This window comes from Carettochelys insculpta, chromosome 10 (assembly GCF_033958435.1).
Source record: "Carettochelys insculpta isolate YL-2023 chromosome 10, ASM3395843v1, whole genome shotgun sequence".
Taxonomy (NCBI): Eukaryota; Metazoa; Chordata; order Testudines; family Carettochelyidae; genus Carettochelys; species Carettochelys insculpta.
The window spans coordinates 6805775-6825235 of NC_134146.1; the positions used below are offsets into that span (position 1 = coordinate 6805775).

Below are 19461 nucleotides of genomic sequence, written 5' to 3' on the forward strand. Positions count from 1 at the left end.
AAACCCATGGGGCAGGTGGGGAGATTGGTAACCCTGAAAGATCTGACATTGCCAAGGAAAAGCCTCAAAAGAGGTGAAAGACTTAAAATAAAAGAATTTTGAATTCAGTTCAATAATTTAAAAGGTTTTCCTGTGCTCTGTAGCTCAGGACCGTGGGAGATCTTGAAGTCACATGCTGAAGTTTTCAGGAGGCAGAACAAACTGGGGATTTTCCCAGAAGGAGAGCCAAACGTCCTTCCTGTGATTGACAGAGCTGGTCCTACCTCCTGGAGCTGCAGAACAAAAGAAAACTCATTGCTGGAATGGGAATCTGGATATAATGGAGAATGTGCGATTATCCCACTAAAAAAATCCTCATCTACCCAGTCACCAATGCCATGATATTACATCATGTCGCACAGAAACCGGATTAGAACTGTAGCTAAGTGCTCCAGGCTTCTGCCTGCAACCAGCCCTCCACTCCTCTGATGTCAAGGCAACAGCCTTACCATATTCCACACCATCCTCTGACATTCCTGGCAGCAGGTTCAGGTTGTATCGATCTCTCATTTTATCTCCAGGCCGATTTCGAGTCCAGAATTTGCTGTCAAAATAAAATAAGAGTGTGATATGAACTTGATGAAGGTGTTGGGAGATTCATTATTTTTAGTTGTCATAATCTCTCTTATGACTTTTGCATTTTATCTAATTATCTCGATTGTTCAGATTTTCAAGGCCTTATTCAGCAAGCTCCTATTTGGACCTAAACTTCAGGTATGATTAAAAAGTCCCTCAACTCTAATATTCCCATATGTTCAAAAACACTTAAGAGACATGGTGAATAGTAACAGAGAGGGAGCTGTGCTAGTCTATATACTATCAAAACAAAAGAGCAGTCAAGTAGCGCTTTAAAGACTAAAAAAGTAATTTATTAGGTGAGCTTTTGTGGGATAGACCCACTTCTTCAGACCATGGCTATTGTTCATCTATAGCCACGGTCTGAAGAAGCGGGTCTGTCCCACGAAAGCTCACCTAATAAATTATTTTGTTAGTCTTTAAAGTGCTACTTGACTGCTTTTTAGTTTTGATACTTAAGAGACAGTGCCTGTGAGAACTGAAGAACTCTGTGTTGACAGACTCAACACAAGACTGCCATATTCCCAGTCCTTTTCAATAGCCCTTGCTATTCATAGCACATGCTGATGGGCTATCTTTCTGATTTATTCAATTTATAAAATATAACTGGTGCTCCATTTGTAGCGCTTCTATCCTAGAAGAGTCAAAGCACTTCCCAAAGTACATGCCTAGAAGTGGTATGGAGGGTGATATCTGATTAACAAAAGACAAGCGGATGAGGCAAGCGTTGAAGAAGCAAGAAGAAATATTTTCTGTCAGAAACACCTGAAAACCCCCTCAAAGGTTCCTATATGATATTTTTGTGACCATGGAGTTCTGGTAGACCCTCAATTTTTAAGATTCCTCCAAAAGGAACAAAATGATAGACTTTAATTCCACCATATGCTGTAAAAAGGCCAGTACTTTTCCAAACAAAACACCTTAGTCTCCCTACATTCTTGGCTTCTTACCCAGTTCAATAGCAGGAACTACCCATATCTATCTCAGGCTTTTCCCCAGTTTTAAAAATATGCATGCTTCTCAGATCTTTGTTTAAATACATGAAAATACCTGGTATGGTCATTTGAGCCTGAGCAGAGAATGTGTCCAAGAGGATGCCAAGCTAAACTCCAGATCATTCCCTCATGGGCCATTTCCATTCCACCAACTTCCTTCTCCACCCTGAAATATCATACAGTAATCAGACAGAAGATCATACTACAGACCCAGTATAAGGGATTTTTTTTAAATACTTATTTGCTACACAGTTGCTCATGGATTTCTATACTCTCATTTTAGACCTCAGTTATTTTTCACTCATGTAGATCTGCTGGAAAAATTAAATGTAGAAGTACGTCCCTAAACTACCATGTTCAGACACTCAAAGATATACACACGGCCAGGCTGTACCATATATGTACATATAACAACAGAAATTCAAGTAGTAACAAAACAAATTATATTTAACATCTGACAGTGTCTGAATTAAATTTCTCCATGTTGATGGAAAAGGTACCTACCCAACATGCCAGAACAACAAAGAGCCATCAGACCCTCCACTGGCAAAAAGCCCTTCATGAACAGGATGCCAGGCCACAGCTGAAATGAAGAAATTCATGATCAGGAGAGATGCTAGAATTGCTAGTGAATGTTAAATTGTATCCCCAAAGCCTTGAAAATGGGTGCCTTTAAACCCAATTCACTCACAGCAAAGGTAATATGAAATGGGGTTCATTCTGACCTGTGGCCTCTTTCTTATGACCCCTGAAGACTTGGAGCTCTTCTTTCAGGTTTCGAATGTCAAAAAGCTTGCAGAGGTGGTCACGAGATGCTGTAAGCAGCCAATTCCCATTCAGATTCAACTTTACTTCCATCACTGTATTTTTATGAGCGTGTCTAGAAGTGGAGATAGAAAAGGGACTAACTGGCTAGAAGTCAGATCCTCAGTGGTATTCCCTCTGTGCTTTTATACTGAGCATCTGGGTCTAAGTTTCAGGATCAGCCTTTTGCTAACTGTACTTATAGCGGCTAGAGGTACACATGGTAACTTCCATTGATTTATTAGGCATAGCTTTAATGAGGTACCAGCAGTAGCTCATGAGAATTCTGGTGACACGAGGCTTGTAAATAAGCGGAAAGACAACTTACACAAGGAAGGGATAAACAAGATCTTCAGATCAAATTATGTCTACCCACTAGTTTTCTTCAGCCAGCTACTGCCCTAACTACAACTGCCTGCCCCTAACCACAGCTATTATGTTTGGTTGGCAAAATATAGTCCTAGAGGGGGGTAACTGAAAACAGAATTAAGTAATCAAGAGTCCAAGCAGTTTTGCTCCTTCTGACCTGAACACAACCTCATAACTTACAGCGTGGCAAGGCTCTGGCCAGTTTTAGGATCCCAAAACTTGATAGGCTGTTGGCTGTCTTTGCTTCCTGATACAACCAATCCCTTTGTTGGATGCCAGTCAACACACTTTACATCTGCCCCATGCCCTGTTGGGAATATAAAGTCACTTATTTAGGAATTTCAGAGAAAACTGAAAATTTAATGAAATAATAATCTATGTAATTTGTAAATTAAAATCATGGGTAGCCCAAAATGGACTGAAAAAACACCAGAGAGCATGGTGTGATTAGGAACTCTATAATGCTATTTAAAAATAGCAGTCACTAGTTCTCTGTATTGCATTACACTCCTTACAAATAATTTGAAATAGTTTTCTTCTCAGCTTTCATGCTTTTTACTAGAAAACACAAAGCTGACTCCACCACCTATTTTGTAACTGAAGTTTCAACATTTTTAGTCTTTGGTCCTAACCCATTGTTTAATGTTATGTTAAACACCTCAAAAGTGTCTGCCCTGTACTTGTAACATGATTATATATCACCTTACTTTTGCAACTTTTTGGGGGGAATACGGGCCCTTTATGAAGGTAAGATGTTTTAACACCCACTACTGAAGTAGTATTGTAGCCCTCCAAAGACAAGATAGTACACAAAAGAAATCAGATTAAATAACTAGCTAATAATTTTTAACTTGTTAATTTGGTTTCACAAAGTCCCTTGCACCAGCCCAGACAACACATTCATATTTTCCTAGCAGCAAATGAAGATCAGTTTTTCTTCTTCCCTATGCCACTATTTCCCTATAAATAGACCCTGACCTTGCTCATTTAGACAATCTGTATTTTGGAAAAAGTTTTCAACTGTTATTCAAGTAATATGCTAAGATGTCTGGGTGGCAACGAAGGAATGTGGAGGGAAAAATAAAAAGTAAACTATGATTTCTTTCTGTAATCTCTTTCTGTGCCAGCCCACTTAGGGGGAATGCCAACAGCAATTTTCAGTACCACAAGAGAGAGCAACTGAGTAGTTAGGGAGAAAGTGAGCATATGCTTTCTGAAAGCAACTAGGAACTTACTTTCTAAACTCTATAATAATTCCAAGATAGATATTTAAGCCAATTTCTCAAATAAGATGTCTGAACTTTCTGATGTGTGCGCGGCTGGACAGAATGAGCAGAGAAAAATCTTCTCGAACCAAGAGGCAGGGGGAAAACCACCGTGGAGAGGAAATGGAAAACAATTTTAATCACTATCTTGTCCAGGCAATGAACACTGCAGGGCCCTCTTCCCTTACTCTCCCTGCAGACAAAACCAATTTTCCAATTTATTGGGCCAAAAGCAAGAGCAGCATCCTCGAGCTTCCAAGGGCCAAAGAATCTGGTCACAAGTTACCCTTACTGCCAGAGGGAACTTCTGTCATGCATGGCTTTCTCCCCACTTGATTGTTTTGGGAGAGGGAACTAAAGCAACATCTCTGGAAACGTTATGTCTAGGTCTTAGGTGGAGTGTTGAACTACATTCTGAACAAGATTTTAATAGTCCACTCTGTCAGAACCCAGAAGGCCTGCATTATATTGTAGCCAAAAGGGGCCACTCCAGCTGTGTATCCTGTCTGAGGCAACTCAGAGTGACCATTAGTGGATATTACCATTCTTCAGCCACCAGATTATAAAACAGCTTCAGCTCTAAAGGCAAGGATAGGTTCAACAGAGAAAGCTTGGATGGAGGGGATGACTGGCTGGATAGTTAATCCTGGGGTGACCATGTATTGTATGAAAACATGCTGAGAGCAATGAGGTTACACACACCATCACAGAGCCCAAAAAAATTAGAAATATGCAGACTAGCTCCAAGTTTGACTGGAGTTGAGTTGGCCTCTCTCATTCCTAAAATAACCAGACTGTGTGAACCAGGAGTAGTGTGAGGAAAAAAAATGGGCTATTTTCCCTTTGATTTGTAGAGACTTGGCATCCTGAAACCTGGATATGTGACATAAATTCAGGCTTTTCTTGGAAAATTTCATGTGAGGCCATTTTTAAGAAGTTTTTCTTCTAGAGTGAGACAAGTAGACAAAAGCAGCTGTAAATATAAGATCACAAGGTAAAGTTCATAACCACAACACCTGGAAAGTGGTAAGAGATATGGCCATACCTGGCTAGGAGCTTGGATAGCAGTACAAAGAAGTTATAAGTAAGTCTTAAAGAGACACTAACAGAAGGAACAAGCCTCACTATTTTCTTTGGAAAACAATTTCTGTAATCTTCTTACCATGGGCCTGGCCACAGAAGCCATGTAGCAAGAGAACCTAAAATATTCTAGTGTGATACTCTAATACAAGCAGCTTGTCCTGCCGATACAACAAGTACTGGGCAGTGGCCTTCAAGAAGAGAGGGCTTTGGGGTACCATAGAGAAGTCAGAATTTTAGAGACTAAGAGAACCACTTCAGACTTATCCGTTGAGAGGGCATAAAGCCACCTGAAGAATCTAAAGGACTGCAGTTTGTTGCTGGAAGTAGTCCAGTTCATGGGTGACATGTCCTGGGACCAAGGCAGTAACTGGAAAAAAAAAGTGAGTGTCCTTTTTATGGGTAGTTAAAATAGAACCCATCTCTCTACCTTCAGAGGTGCAGTCCATTTGCTTGGTTGGCAGAGTCAAATTTTGGAGGAATCCATTTTTTGAAAGGGATCTCTTTCTTACAACTTTCCCAAGACTGGTGACTACGAATATGAGGAGGGAAAAAACCTCTTTGCTATGAGACCCATTAAGTTGTAACTAGTAAATATTGAGAAACGAGGAGGATTTCGGCGATTGAGGAGGTGGGGTGGGAGGAGTTTGAAAAGAAATATGTAAAAAGGTAAAAATCTACTACAATCACTCAGAGGAGTAAAATGCAAACACTAAAATCGCTGATCCAGGATCATTTAGACTCTCCTTTACAGTGAAAAAGGTCACACCTTGCTGTTTTCTTCTGTCTGCCAATAGGGAGAATGTGTTATCTGTGCTATCACAGAAGGGTGTGAAACAAAAACGTGTTTTTATTTTAAATACTGAGGCTATTTTTACACTAGTGGGTTGTATCTAAAAAGCTGGGGCTCTTTTGAAGAGTCCTGCGGGGTGTCTACCCACAAAAATGCATTCTTTCACTATTAAATCAGAAGAACACAGAACTTTGCATGCAGCCCTCTTCCTCTCCCAGATGAGGCAGAGCACCTGTTTCCAAAAAACGCGTGCAGACGCCCTGGGGGCCTTTTATTCAAATGCGTGCAGACGCCCTGGAGGCCTTTTATTCAAATGCGTGCAGACGCCCTGGAGGCCTTTTATTATTTATTTTTTGATCCCTGCCCTGTTCTTTCAGAAGAGCAGGAGCTGTGTGGATGCCCTCTATCCAATGAAAAAAAAAATCTCTATCTTCTTTCTTGTGTGTGAATGCACTCTTTTGAAAAAAGTTTTTTCGGAAGCGGTCTTCCGGAAGAACTTTCAAAGGATCACTGTGTTGCAGACAGCCTGAAAGTCCAGTGGTTAGGGTACTGGTCTAGAACAAGGGGGTGAGCAGGGTTCACATTCCTGCTTTGCCACAGACTGCCTATGTGATCTTGGGTAAGTCACTTATCCTGTCTCAGCTCCCAGTCTGTACAAAAAAGATGGGGATAATAGCGCTTTACTTCACAACACCCTGTGAGGTACAATTTACATTCAAGTGCAAAGCACTAAAATACTATGTTAACATGGGCCATTATAGGTACCTAAAATAGATATTGTGAAGGATTTCAGAGACTTGATTAACCTGCTCAAATCATGCAGGTTGAGGTTCAATATATTAATAAATTGGGCTTCTTCAGGAAAGATAGATACTTTCATAAATTACTTCCCACACCCCAAAAAATCTGACATGCTTAATATGGAGAACTAACAAATATACTCCCCTTAAAAAGAAAAATACATAATCTGGTAGAAGTGTTGCAAAATTTAATATGTATATACTTACACATAACAAATGGAGAAAATATGCAAAAATGTTCCAAAAATTGCTAAAGGGAAAATAAACCTTTACATAATCTAAACATATGTAAAATTATGAATTAGTGTGGGAACATGAAATATTCTAAAACTTGCTTTTTGCGGACATGATTTACTGGATATGTGGTACATTCCAAATGGATTATTACCCCTCTTTTTATAACTACTTACAATGTGCTGATATATGTCGTAGTGCTCATGTAATTAAGTTATAAATGTGAAATATTTATACCTTCAGTTTATTACTCTGCTCAAACATTTGCTATTTTGTTCCCCCTCCCTGGCAAAACTTACAAACTTTAAAAAATAAATGCATTTAAAAATGTTTCACCCTTAAGACAGACAGATATGACTTTGGCATATACTTCTATTTTCCCCCCACAATTGAGCTCAAATTTTAAAAAATATGTATATACAAGAGTGAATTTTTCCCTGCAGCATTTATTCAATATGGAGCTATACCTATCTCATAGAACTGGAAGGGACCTTCAGAGGCCATTGAGTCCAGTCCCCTGCCCTCACAGCAGGGCCTACCACCACCCCTGACAGATTTTTAAAAAATCTATTTGTCCCAGATCCCTAAAAGGCCCCCTTGAGGATTGAGCTCAGAGCCCTGGGTTTAGCAGGCCAATGTTGAAACAACTGAGCTATCCCTTCCCCTTGTTATGTTATTTTATTGCTTATAACTAATAATCAATCAAAATATATGCAATACTGCATACGTATTGAGAACATCAATCACATCACATTTCAGTACTGTCATAACTGAACAGATTTCTCACAAGACATTACAATTTTTTTATATATTTTAAAATGAATTTTCTGATGATTTTTCTTTAAATGAGAACTCTGCAAAAGCTTGATCTAGTAATGTGCTGAGCATCCGCCACACCCTTGAAATCTGTGAAAGTAGAGGCCTCTTGTTCAGGACCTTGCAGCACGTATCCACAAGAGAACAAAAAATCTTTCAGAAGAAAATGAATACGCCTTAATTTATTAGCCCAACCCTGTCAAGTAAGACTGGTGGGCAACCTGTGGCCCAAGGGTCACATGCAGTCATCAGAGTTCCATGTGTGGCACATAAGACATTTTGTTTACCATTGCCCATGCAAAGGGTTGCCAGATTCTGATGGTTTCCATCCATTTTTTTTCCTACCAATATTACAAAGGTGACATGAATGTAAAAAAGGGCACAAAAGTGAGTTGCATGCTGACTGCACACAACGTTGACTGTGAAAGTTGCATGCTCCCTCTGCAGTCAAAGCACTGCTACAGTTCCACCACCACACCCTGCAAATTTTAAGAACTCAAAGGCAATTAGCAAAACTACCCTATCCTGGGAGACTGTCCTGGACACAACAATCTTGTGGCCCAGTGAGATGAAGGAGGGCCACTCATGCAACCCACTTAATAGCCTACATTGCTCATCAATGAAGTAAGAGTATTGGTTTTATTCACCAATGAAATTCACTTCATATCTAACAAAAACCCTGTGTCTTGCTATTCTGAACTGACATTTAGAGTGTGGTAACACTGATCATTGTTACCAAATCAGCGAGGTTGAGAATTAAAGTAGTTATCTTTCACTATATTGTACCTAGTGTGTTCTATGAAAGACCCTCCCTTTGGGAAGCACTCTCAGCTCTTCACTTCCCTTTGTTCGATGGCACTCCATTTCAGAAACCTTCCTTCTGCTGCTATTCAGCACAGTTTCTTTGAAAGAAGGAGAATACAGAACAACAGGAAATGCCCATTTCCCATCTTGAATGGGTTAAGAGTATTGCCTCCAAAGCACCTCCAGATCCTGCTGACATGATATAGCATTTATTTTTTCATTTACCAATGGTATCTGTCCCTAGATATGAGCTCTGTATACTTGTGCACACAAAACCTGGTATTTGGGCAGACTGTGAGAGGATTTATTTGTCTAAGTTGGATGTTTCTTGTATCATCACTTTCTTAAACTATGCCAATTTCCAAATGTTAGCTTTTGTCTACCCTTCTATACAAATTCCACTTTTTCAGGGATTTACAATTGTTTACGTTTTCTGTCCCAGTCTAAAGCTGTTATGCAGGGTAGCATTTTTTCCATAAATTGTGTATTTTTTCAGCTATGCAGATAAAAGCTAGTAATGAACACATCCTATTACCATGTGCTGATACCCCATGCAAAAATCCAAACAGCAGCATACAACATTTGTTTGTCACGGTAGTTGCATTGGCCTTTTGGTCATCATAAGAAACATATGGGTTATATAAGAGATGCTAAACAGGTCCACAAATCTTTTTTAATATTCTGTATCTCTCAAGGATGGCTTACCCCTCAGCAACACTGAAATTATAGTTTATGGCTCTGTGGATGTGAGATTTAAGATGCATAGACAAGGTTGAGAATCTTTGCACATCATATATGGTTATTAGCAATGGAACAATCATTTGAACTATTTTATGCCAAGTGGAATTATAAATCACTCAAATATTTGGCAATGGTTTCTGTATGTTCTATACATACATGAGTACAGTGAAAAAAGAAAATGCACATATGATCATGGAACAACAAGGTCCCTAGGGCACAGGCAGGAATGAGCTCTATGCAGGGTTCAATCCTGCCAATTTCTGATCACTGTCCAATAAACACTTGACCATGTTCTTAACCATAACGAAGCAACTCAGACATTTAACGTTAAGTTGGTAAGAGCTTTACAAGATTGTAGCCAAAGTGCCCTTTACAGAGGTACAAAATTTAATGCCAATGCTATCCTGCTTTGAGAACAGACAAAGAAGTTACCAGATTTAAATAACAACCATTACCATGTACCACCTGTCACAGATACTCAATTTTCTAAAATGATGTTCTAGAATAGTGCTTCAGTGGAGGTGAATACTATTTTTCCAGTAGAAGGAAAAGTTAACAGGAAGATATGTATGTGTGAAGCACTGATTTATTTTGGAGCCTGATTAAAATTCTTCTGTTGAATGTTAGCCCCTGCTGTAGAAAATAAAGGCACACCTATCACTTCACTTTTGACACAGAGGCTTTTCCATGTACCTATAGCTCCTCCTTGAGGCTCATCACTTCTGCTTGCCTAATGTGTGGGGGGGGGGTTAGAATGTGATGGGATTCTGATGCTCTAGAACATGTGTTGTAAAACTGCACCTGTGACTAAACTGTTAAGCTGGACAGAAAGTGAACTAAAGTAGAGAAGTAATGGAAGACATACGGAAGAGTCCTCAAATTAATGAGAGCAGTACATCAATAATGTAAGATGTTTTAGTATTTCTAATTAAAATATAATTCATACATACAAAATAATCTCTAGTACTCATGAGTCAGTTGTATCAATTTATGACAAAAAATACATTTCCATGTAAGTCTCATGTCCTGTTACAGTACAGAATTTCCTGCTATCTCACTGTAATTTAACTACTACTTAGTTAAAATTGATGCACTAATGTCCTACTGCACAATTCAGTTACATTACCATGACTTGTGAAAATACAGCATGGTATAGGGTGCACAGGAAGACAGAGCAGAGGCAGTAAATTCCCATTATGAAATTGTACACAGTATTTCTTTCATAACTAGCAAACAAACAAAAACAGAAAAAAATCTCAGCATCAGCTCCAATGAAGTGTCAAAGAAGTAGAGCAGCCAGGATGTGCAGAGAGGAAAAAAGATACAATTTAGAAGTCTATGTGAAAATAGCATCTTTTTATTTATCTACTTTTTGTGTGTGTTTTTCAGAAACGTTTGCTTGCTTTAGTGACAAAGACAAGCTTTTACTACTGTTAACATAACAAAGAGTCAGTCAATTTATCTAAGACAGGGCAAGATAAAAGGCATCGATTATATTCTGCTTTATCTGCTAAACTTCTAATTGCAGAACTGGTTACTGCTTATCAGTATTAATTAGGTTCTGACAAAAAGGAGGTTATCCTCACATTTTGTGGTCCCCAATACGTGTTTAAGTATTCATGGCTAAGCACATTTCCCAGATGCAGGTTACTGTTAGCCAATGTACCTTTAAAGCAGCAACACGCTCACTATTTATTGAAGAGCAAATGTTTATTTACAACAGTAATTTACATAAAAAGGTAAAATAAGAATTAAACATTATACAAGAAACATTCAAAAATAACAAACAGAGGTATATAAATCCTCATGCATCAGGATATAAGCCAGCCACTACGTAACAAGAGTTAAGAAGCAGCATTCCATAGAAGGAAGTGATTTCGTATTTGTGTATTCTGAACCTGCTTACACCGTCCTCTGGAACAGCTGATACTGGCCACTGTCAGAGGACTTAACCTAGAATGCAGTGATGTCAAGAAGGCTTACAGTAAACCCTTGATTTAACAGATCCTGATTTAATGGACTTTAAAAATAACAGATGCTGTCTGCCAGCCCCACCCTACCCCCAAAATGCTGCCATTGGAGTGGCTGGGGCTGGAGGAGGTGGTGTAAGGAGGCAGGATGGTGTGCAGCACCTCTCCCAGTAATTGGTAGTGGGAGATGGCAGTGTGAGGGGAAGAATGGGACAGGAGGGGGAAGACAAGAGTGGGAGGCAGAGAACAGAAGTGAGTGATGGACTAGGAAGGTCGGTGCCTTGTCACACAGTATAACCATTCAGATTTAATGCACTTTCAGCATTAATGGACATCTCTCTCCCCTCCCCAACCCATTAGTCCATTATTTACTGTACTGTCCTTGTGGATGAGGCCTACAGGCAGAGCATTTGACAAGATGGACCACTGGTCTGATCTGGTATACACCACCTATTTTCTTCCACAACTCATTTCCAAGAAATTGTATAACAAAGGACAAGAGATCTTTTTTGGATAGAGGGAAGTATAATTTGAAAGACAAAACAGAAACTTTGACAGTCAACGGTCTGATTTCCATGGCTTTGTGGTTTCATAAGAAGGTGCAGAATCAAGCTGTACAGCAGGATTTGGCTTTTTATAAAAATTCAAAGCTTCTATATTAAAAAAAAATTAATGTTTCCAACAGCTTGGGGTGGGGGTGTGCTACCGCTCCGGCTCCCAGCTCCCCCAGCCAAGGGAAGCTGGGGGAGGCCAGCCACAGTGTAGTCCTGCTCCTGGCTCCCCCAGCTGACGAAAGCTGGGGGGCAGCTGCACTGCGGTGCAGGAGCCAGGGGGAAGCTGGGGGTTGGGTGGTGCAGCCATGCTGTTGCATAGGTCCAGCTCCCCTAGCCAGAGAAAGCTGCATGGCAAGGGAACCAGGGGGGAAACTGGGGAGCAGCCACACTGCTGCACAGGTCCAGTTCCTGGCTCCCCCAGCTGAGGGAAGTTGGTGAGCTGTCACGACAGCATGGGGGAGCCGGGGGAAGCTGTGGGGCAGCCGCACCACCACATGGTCCACCTCCCAGCTCCCCCAGCTGAGGGAAGTGGGCGGCAGCCGCCTGAAAATACAGGGCAATTAGCCCCTTTGACAAAATACATTGGGGTGCCATCCTGGCACCTCAAATATGGGACTGTCCCACCAAAATCGTTACAGATGGTCACCCTATCTAGATTGCAGGCTTCTGTTGACCAAGCGTGCGTCCAGACCGCAGATCCGTCAGAAGAGCTCTGCTGGTCAGGAGCGTTCTGACAACCTCCTTGTGTACCTCATTAGACGAGGAAGAAGGGATGTCTTGACAGAAGGGGGTTTTCCAACATTTGGCCCTGTGTGGATGGGCCAAATGCCAGAAAAGCCTCTCCCAACATGACTATCAGCAAAAGACATGCAAATACATTATGCAATTTGCATATCTTTTGCCAACAGTTCTTGGCAATCTAGACATAGCCTCAGTGGAATATCAAAATGAAATCCCGTATTTTATAATCTATGCTATTTCACTACTGCTGAACACAGCAGGAACCCACATTTTATCCATTATAAATCAAAAAGTGTCAAACCACCATAATGTTAAAAACAGGTGCCTAACAAACTCTTACGTGAGTGACTACTATAAAAAGGAACGATCACATATCAAATAGGTGCCTACAGATGGATTTGGAACTTAATTGTAGGCATCTCTTTTTAAAACTCTTGGTCAATGGCCTCCATCTATCACCACTGCTACCAAAATTTCCAGCTTTCCAATCTGCCCGCTTTTGCGAAGCGATTTTGCATTATTAGAAAACCGTGTGGCAATGAAAAACATGCAAAATTAAGATTTGTATTCAATGTAACACCAAAAAATAATGTAATGCACGTTGGAGTACGTACTGTGTAGGTTTAAAACACAACAGTTTTTGAATTTACTTGAAGCTGTAACATAATTTAGTGAGACTCTACCAGAGAAATGAAGTGGGAAGAGGAGAGAAGTCAAAAGGCTTGTAGAATTTAGGACCAGCTTGCCAGAGAGCACAGGAATTTAGGATGGACTCTATTAGACCAATGATACTAGCTATCAGTGATTCTTCTTAGTTTCCATAGACCTAAAAAACATGTATCCATCCACAAAAACTACAATCAACGACACTGACCACCAAACGTAGTCATTTTAAATAATTCCCTTCCTTTTAGCAACTACAATAAGTTTTGAGTGCACTGTGAACTCTCATTACCTGTATTACTCACTAATCAATCTGCTGAATAAGCAGCTATTATCACTCTGATGAGGCTGAAGTTAGCTGTTCTCTTGGCTGATAAGTTCTCTTGAGCCATATCAGAAGATACCACATAAGAATAGCATTTGACTCATGGATAGTACAAGATAGTTGCTTGCCCAAGTGAACCCAGCAGATCTGCACGGGGGTGTGGGATGAACAGGGGCAGCTGCCTCCAAGCTCAGGGCACCAGCCACTGCCACAGTATCAGTGACAGCAGCTGGAGCTCCAGGCCCCTTTGAAACACCAAAGAGTGTTCTGCCACCACTCCACATGTGGCTCTGAGGGAACACCGGGAGAGGGGCTGACTGCCCGAAGCCCTGTTCCTCCTCACCTTGGCCTCACTGCTTTTGGGGCATGGAGCTAGCCAGCCAGAGACCAACCCCTCCCCACCCCCCGGCCTTGGACCCCAGGCCAACAGCAGCTGTCAGAACCCAGAATTTTTAACAGGACCATCTATGGGGGAACCATTCAGATTGTTGATTCTTCCTCACTTGGGCTAATGAGTTTAAAACAAACTAACTATCTTATTCAGAATGCATTATAGACATCTACTTTTCTTGCTTATTTTTCACTGGGACAAAAGGAGGTATCATCTTGATCACCAGTCCACTTGACCAGGAATACAATCAAATCCTGCAGACTAGGAAGAACCAACTTGGAGAAAGTAACCCAATGTGAAAGACACCCGAAAGATCTGATGAGTATTCAGGATTGGATGCAATGCAGTTCATAGTAAATGGAGCCCTTGTGATGATTGTAAAGAGAACTCAAAGTAGTAACTGAATGTAAATAAATGAATACAATCACATATGCCTGAACCTGCAGACAACATGAAAGTCTTTAATTTTTCTCAACACTGAAGCATAGATAATTTAAATTCTAATTTACTACTGATCAAGCTGTAGGGGCGGGAGGGGAGGCCAATCGTATTGAGAGTCTACAGAATCAAATGAGGGTGGAACAGGAATCCTGCTGAGAGAATAGAGGAGATTTCTGCCAAGAATATGAACCATAGTTGAGGAGCTCAGCAGAGCACAAAAGACAATATTCTGAACATTTGTGCAACATCTTGAAAGAGGCATCTCAAGTGGGCAGTAGGGTGGATTTTAAAAAAAAAAAAAAAAAAAAAAAAAAAAAAGGTAAGTTTTTAAAATCACAATCAGATTATGCACCTTTGTTCCTCAGGCAAATCACTAGAGGAGCTGAAAAAAATATCAAAAATATTACAGCACTATTAGAGCTTCAAGTTTACATTTTAATTTCCTCAAGATTTTTATTCACAGAGGACACCCTATAATTGGTAGTGCAGAACACTAGTTTAACCTTTAAAAAGCTAAAAGAAAAACTATGAATGTTATAGATCCCTTTCAGTATCTTTTAAGTGTCCATTTAAATACAGTTTTTGCTTTTGTAAACAAAATACACCATGAGATTATTCCTTGCCTATAAACTACTTATATAATTCCCATGATGAAATTATTTGAGGCAATGAATGTCATGGAGAATACCAAACATACAGAAGACCAAAGTTAGAGATGGTTACATGACAAGGCTGAGAAATATTTAATTTTCAGCATAGCAGTCCCTCTTTATGGGAGACCGGATAACATAATCATGTATATGGCTCCTTCATAACCCTAATTTTCCCAGAGATAGTACCTCTTAGAGCAGGGGTGGGCAATAATTTTTGATGGAGGGCCTCTCCAAGATTCTGGTAAGTGGTCAAGGACTACATTCTTCTATGAAGGGGGTGTGGGGTCTTGGATGGAGGCTAGGTGCAGAAGGGAGCTTGGGGTAGGGAACTGGGCTGCAGGAGAGTGTGTGGGATCTGAGAGGGAGCTGAGTGAAAGACAGGGTTGGGACCTCTAGCAAGGGACTGGGGTGCAGGGTATGGAAAGTGATTGGGGGTCAGGAGAGAATTCTGGCCTGTGGGGGGGAGGAGCGAAGGGCTCAGAAGCTGGCTGTTCCATGTGCTTCTCTGCACTGCACGGGGAGGTGGGAGGCTTCATGCGCTGCCCCTGCCCCCACCATTCTCTCTCACCTCCAACTGGCCAAAACCAGCCAATGGCAGCTGAGTGATTGTGCTGGGGGCAGGGATGAAACTTCCCCTGATCCAGTGAGGGACACAGACCAGATAGCTGCTCTGAGCCCTGCGGCTGCTCCCTGCCTAACGGTCCAAGAGTGGTGGACCCTGGAGCAGATTCAAGGGCTTGGCAGGCTGGATCCATCCTGCAGGTCATATCTCACCCATCCCCTAGAGCTTGACTGAGTCTCTACATTAGCAAGACTGGAGCAGAGAACACAATGGATTCTACATGCTATAATCACACCTACACTATTGTGCATAACAGTTAGGCACCTTTCCAGTACACGGAACTCACTGGAATTTACTCCTGCGCTATCTGATGCAGAATCCAAAACTTATGCAACATATGCAAACATTAAAAACAGAGAAATCTAAGATAAAATCATGTTTGACCATTCAAATAAATGTGAATGGCTTCTGGGAAGAATTTAAGCACGAAAAAAGTTACAAGAAGAACAGACTGTTTAAGAGAGAATAATGAGATACAGATTGTCTTTCATCTTCAGGTCACTAGTTCAGACTAAAAGTAATTTCTTCTAGTTACTATCTGATATCTGGTCAGCTGGAAATATGAGAATTAAGTTGGTTGTCCTAGCAGGGTCATTAGCATGCAAGCTGTGCACAGCATGCTAACTGGGCACCACTGCTGAGAGTATCAACAAAACACTGAAGACTACCTTGGCATGAAGCCTGAACTACCTTTTCCACTCCTAGTCACGTTGTTTTCCCCCCTCTTTCTAGGTTAGTACTGAAGGGTACAGGTCTGGCTGTGAAATAAAATTTGTCCTGATTATGTGGCTCCTGTCCAATAAAGCATTGCCATTGCTATGGCTGACAATGTGGCACATTACACAACATTAAGTTCTCTTGATAAACTTTAAAAATTGGGAAAACTGCTTATTTTCAAACCGGTTACCATACAATTTCTGTATAAAAAGATCCAACAAATCTCTCAGACAGTGTGTACATAAAACAAATATCACTGTTAATAACAATTCTATGCAGCACTTTGACATTATCAAAAAATCTAAAATTAAGAAGGCACTGTATAGGTAAGTTATTCAAATAATGGTGTTTGAATTCTATTGGGATAAAATTATTCAATTTTTCCAGGGCTTGTGTGTGTGTGCGCTGGTATTTGCTGGTACTGAGAATTAGCACTCAGCAGCCCCAGCCATGAGATTGGCTGGGGATCCATCTGAGTACCAGCTTCCCCGCACCCCAAAAAAGGCACTGCATTTGCCCAATAAAAAACTTACTTCAAAATAAGTATTAAAAAGCCACTTATGATGAACAAACAGTGCTATCAGAAGCAGTTTAGTAGGAATGGAAATATTTCCACTATAGCATCCCATCCTGTTTATCTGAAATTTTGCACGTTCTGAGGACAAGAGACTCTTCTGTGCTCTAGGTGCGTGCCTTAATTACATCACATTCAAATTAAGTGATTATACGTTAAATAATTCATGAGTGCCCTACACCACTCCTAACAATTCCACCAAAGCCTTGCCAATACCTGTCATCCATGTACCCACTGATCCCCAGTGTCTGACAGAAGAGTGTATTTCCTCCAGACATTAATAATGGTTATTACAAAAAGAACCCTAACATACACATGAATTCCTACTGTGATCATTTAAATGTTTGTTCCTTTGGTTGCATGTTCAAATGTACCTTTGTAAGTAATTAGCATAGCTAAATGCACTAGCATATACCTTTGCTCCTGAAATAAAATGCAAGCAAGAAGTTAAAGGAACAGTGATTAAGTTTGAACATAACTATTGATTTTTCTGATCTTTAAGCTTCTCACAGCAATATCAACCTTTGAAAATGGACAATTTAAAATTAGGCGAGGGCTTGTGCACATTCTAGTGTAACCACAGAATAGTGCATGAGGTACAGCAAGACAGACAACTCTTTATGGACTTTTCTTCTTTCACTGTATGCATGTAGCTTTGGGGATTTCTAAATGATACCTTCTGTTTTCATTAGTTCAGAAGAGAAGACTTGCTCTCTGTTTATCAGAACTTCTTAACCCATGTTTGTGTGCCTCTTCACCTATGAAGACATACCTGGGAACCATAAGGGTCTCCTATACAGACTTACATCTAGACAACTTACTTTGTCATCTGTGGATGGAAAAAACAGCCCATCCTATGAAAAAAAGATACAGCTATGTATAGCTCAGGATTTTCACAATGAATGCCTAAGATGTTCTCCCATGGACTGAAATTACTTTGGTTTGGCTTCAGCCCATAGACAGATCTTTACCTCCTGTGGAAAGTTTGAGAAAAAAATCCCTGCATTGTCTTCTGGAGGAAAAAAATCCAGCATTTTAAGCTTTTTTGTACACCAATAATTCAAACAGCTAGAAATGCCTTCTAAATGTGGTATGAAAACAATCTTCACTATGTTAAAAAAAGCTATTGGGAATTGAAAAAGAATTCTGAGTATGCTGAAAGGTCCATTTTATGGTATCATGATGTGGTACCCCAAACAGACTGGACTGCTAATGGGAAAACATGAAAGACAAAGATTGTGAATGTCTTAGTATATGCATTCGCAACATAAAGGTCACAAGCAAAGTGTTAGGGGCTTACGTCCTTTCTATCCTCTTAACTGGAGGTGCTACTAAGTCAGCAAAGGGGGTTGTGGTATGAAAACAGTTTGAACGCCACTATCTTAGCCAAACACAGCATAAGATGTGCAGATTTTAACACATCTACAAGAAATGTATAAAGACAGCTTTAAATTTTTGAAGAAGTTTTTACTTTAGCAAAAAACAGGAAAATCAACACTTACCATTTACAATATTTTTTGGTGGGCTGAACTTAAAAATAAACTGAAGCCAAAAAGCATTTTTCTCAGCTCATTCCTCACTTCTCAGGTGAGGTTTTGAAAAGCTGCAGCTTAAATTATAGCTTATTTGGATGTCACCATCCTACTCCCGTCTTCAAAAGTAGTGTTTCCATCCCACTCCAGTCTTTTAAAGGAGTGTTTTTCAACGTTTTCCAGACTACTCTGCCCTTTTGAAGAGTCTGATTTGTCTTGTATATCCTAAGTTTCTCCTCATTTAAACTCTAAGCACCCAAATCTGAAGACAACACTACCAGTAGCAGCAATGAGGTAAGGGTGGTAACACCATACGTCTAGGCTGCTGCTGGCAGGGACACTGCCTTCAGAGCTGGCCATCTGGAGGGCAGCAGTTTTTGGCTGGGGTGTTTGAATTGTTTGCAGCACAGGAGGACTGTTTTTCAAATTCTGTTTTCTCTTCTTCCCCTGCTGCCTGCAATTCCACTCCCATCCACTTCTGCATCATTTGTTGATTTTTTTTTTTAAAACCCTCTCCTGCTGTTACAGCAGGAGGTCCTGTGGAACCTACAGGATCCCAGTCCTGCTGCAAGGCTATAGAGCCTGTTGTAAAACTGGGGAATAAGATGAGTTGATGTATCCCCAAAAGAACTTCATGTATCCCCAGTGTTCATATACCCCTGGTGGAGAACCACTGCTCTGAAGAGATCTAATGTATTAAAAAAGCTGGTTTTTAAGACATAGAAGTTAAATGTAAAAGAATAAAATTAAATACTTTGCACTCAAAAGTCAGTGTTCACTGTGTAAAAGTCATGTGACTTATAAATATATACTTATGTGTCATCCTTTTTTGAAAATGTTACACAGAATAGCTATTCTCTAGTCTGAAGCTGACAGAGCAACAGAGGCCCGGAACTACTTTTGCTTTAGAGGTATTTTGGCATTATGAGGCAGCAGCAGTCAAGGAAAGGGCTTTGGCATTC

At 40.4% G+C, this 19461-nt stretch overlaps 1 protein-coding gene across 10 annotated transcripts in view; it reads right to left on the bottom strand.

Moving 5' to 3' along the window:
- Positions 1 to 19461, bottom strand: part of WDR33 (WD repeat domain 33) — a 103384-nt gene that overhangs the window by 20469 nt on the left and 63454 nt on the right. For 9 of the 10 annotated variants that reach the window (XR_012646870.1, XM_075004552.1, XM_075004551.1 and 6 more), the window contains 5 exons: positions 2964 to 3090; positions 2336 to 2490; positions 2115 to 2193; positions 1666 to 1776; positions 489 to 583 (listed from right to left, as the gene is read on the bottom strand). Coding sequence is in view for 9 of the 10 variants with exons in the window: in XM_075004552.1 (XP_074860653.1) it covers positions 489 to 583; positions 1666 to 1776; positions 2115 to 2193; positions 2336 to 2490; positions 2964 to 3090 (567 nt within the window). In the remaining variant the exon portion in view is untranslated. Of the gene's footprint in view, positions 1 to 488; positions 584 to 1665; positions 1777 to 2114; positions 2194 to 2335; positions 2491 to 2963; positions 3091 to 6910; positions 14784 to 19461 lie in introns of those variants that run through there. The other variant, XM_075004562.1, reaches the window with a different exon arrangement.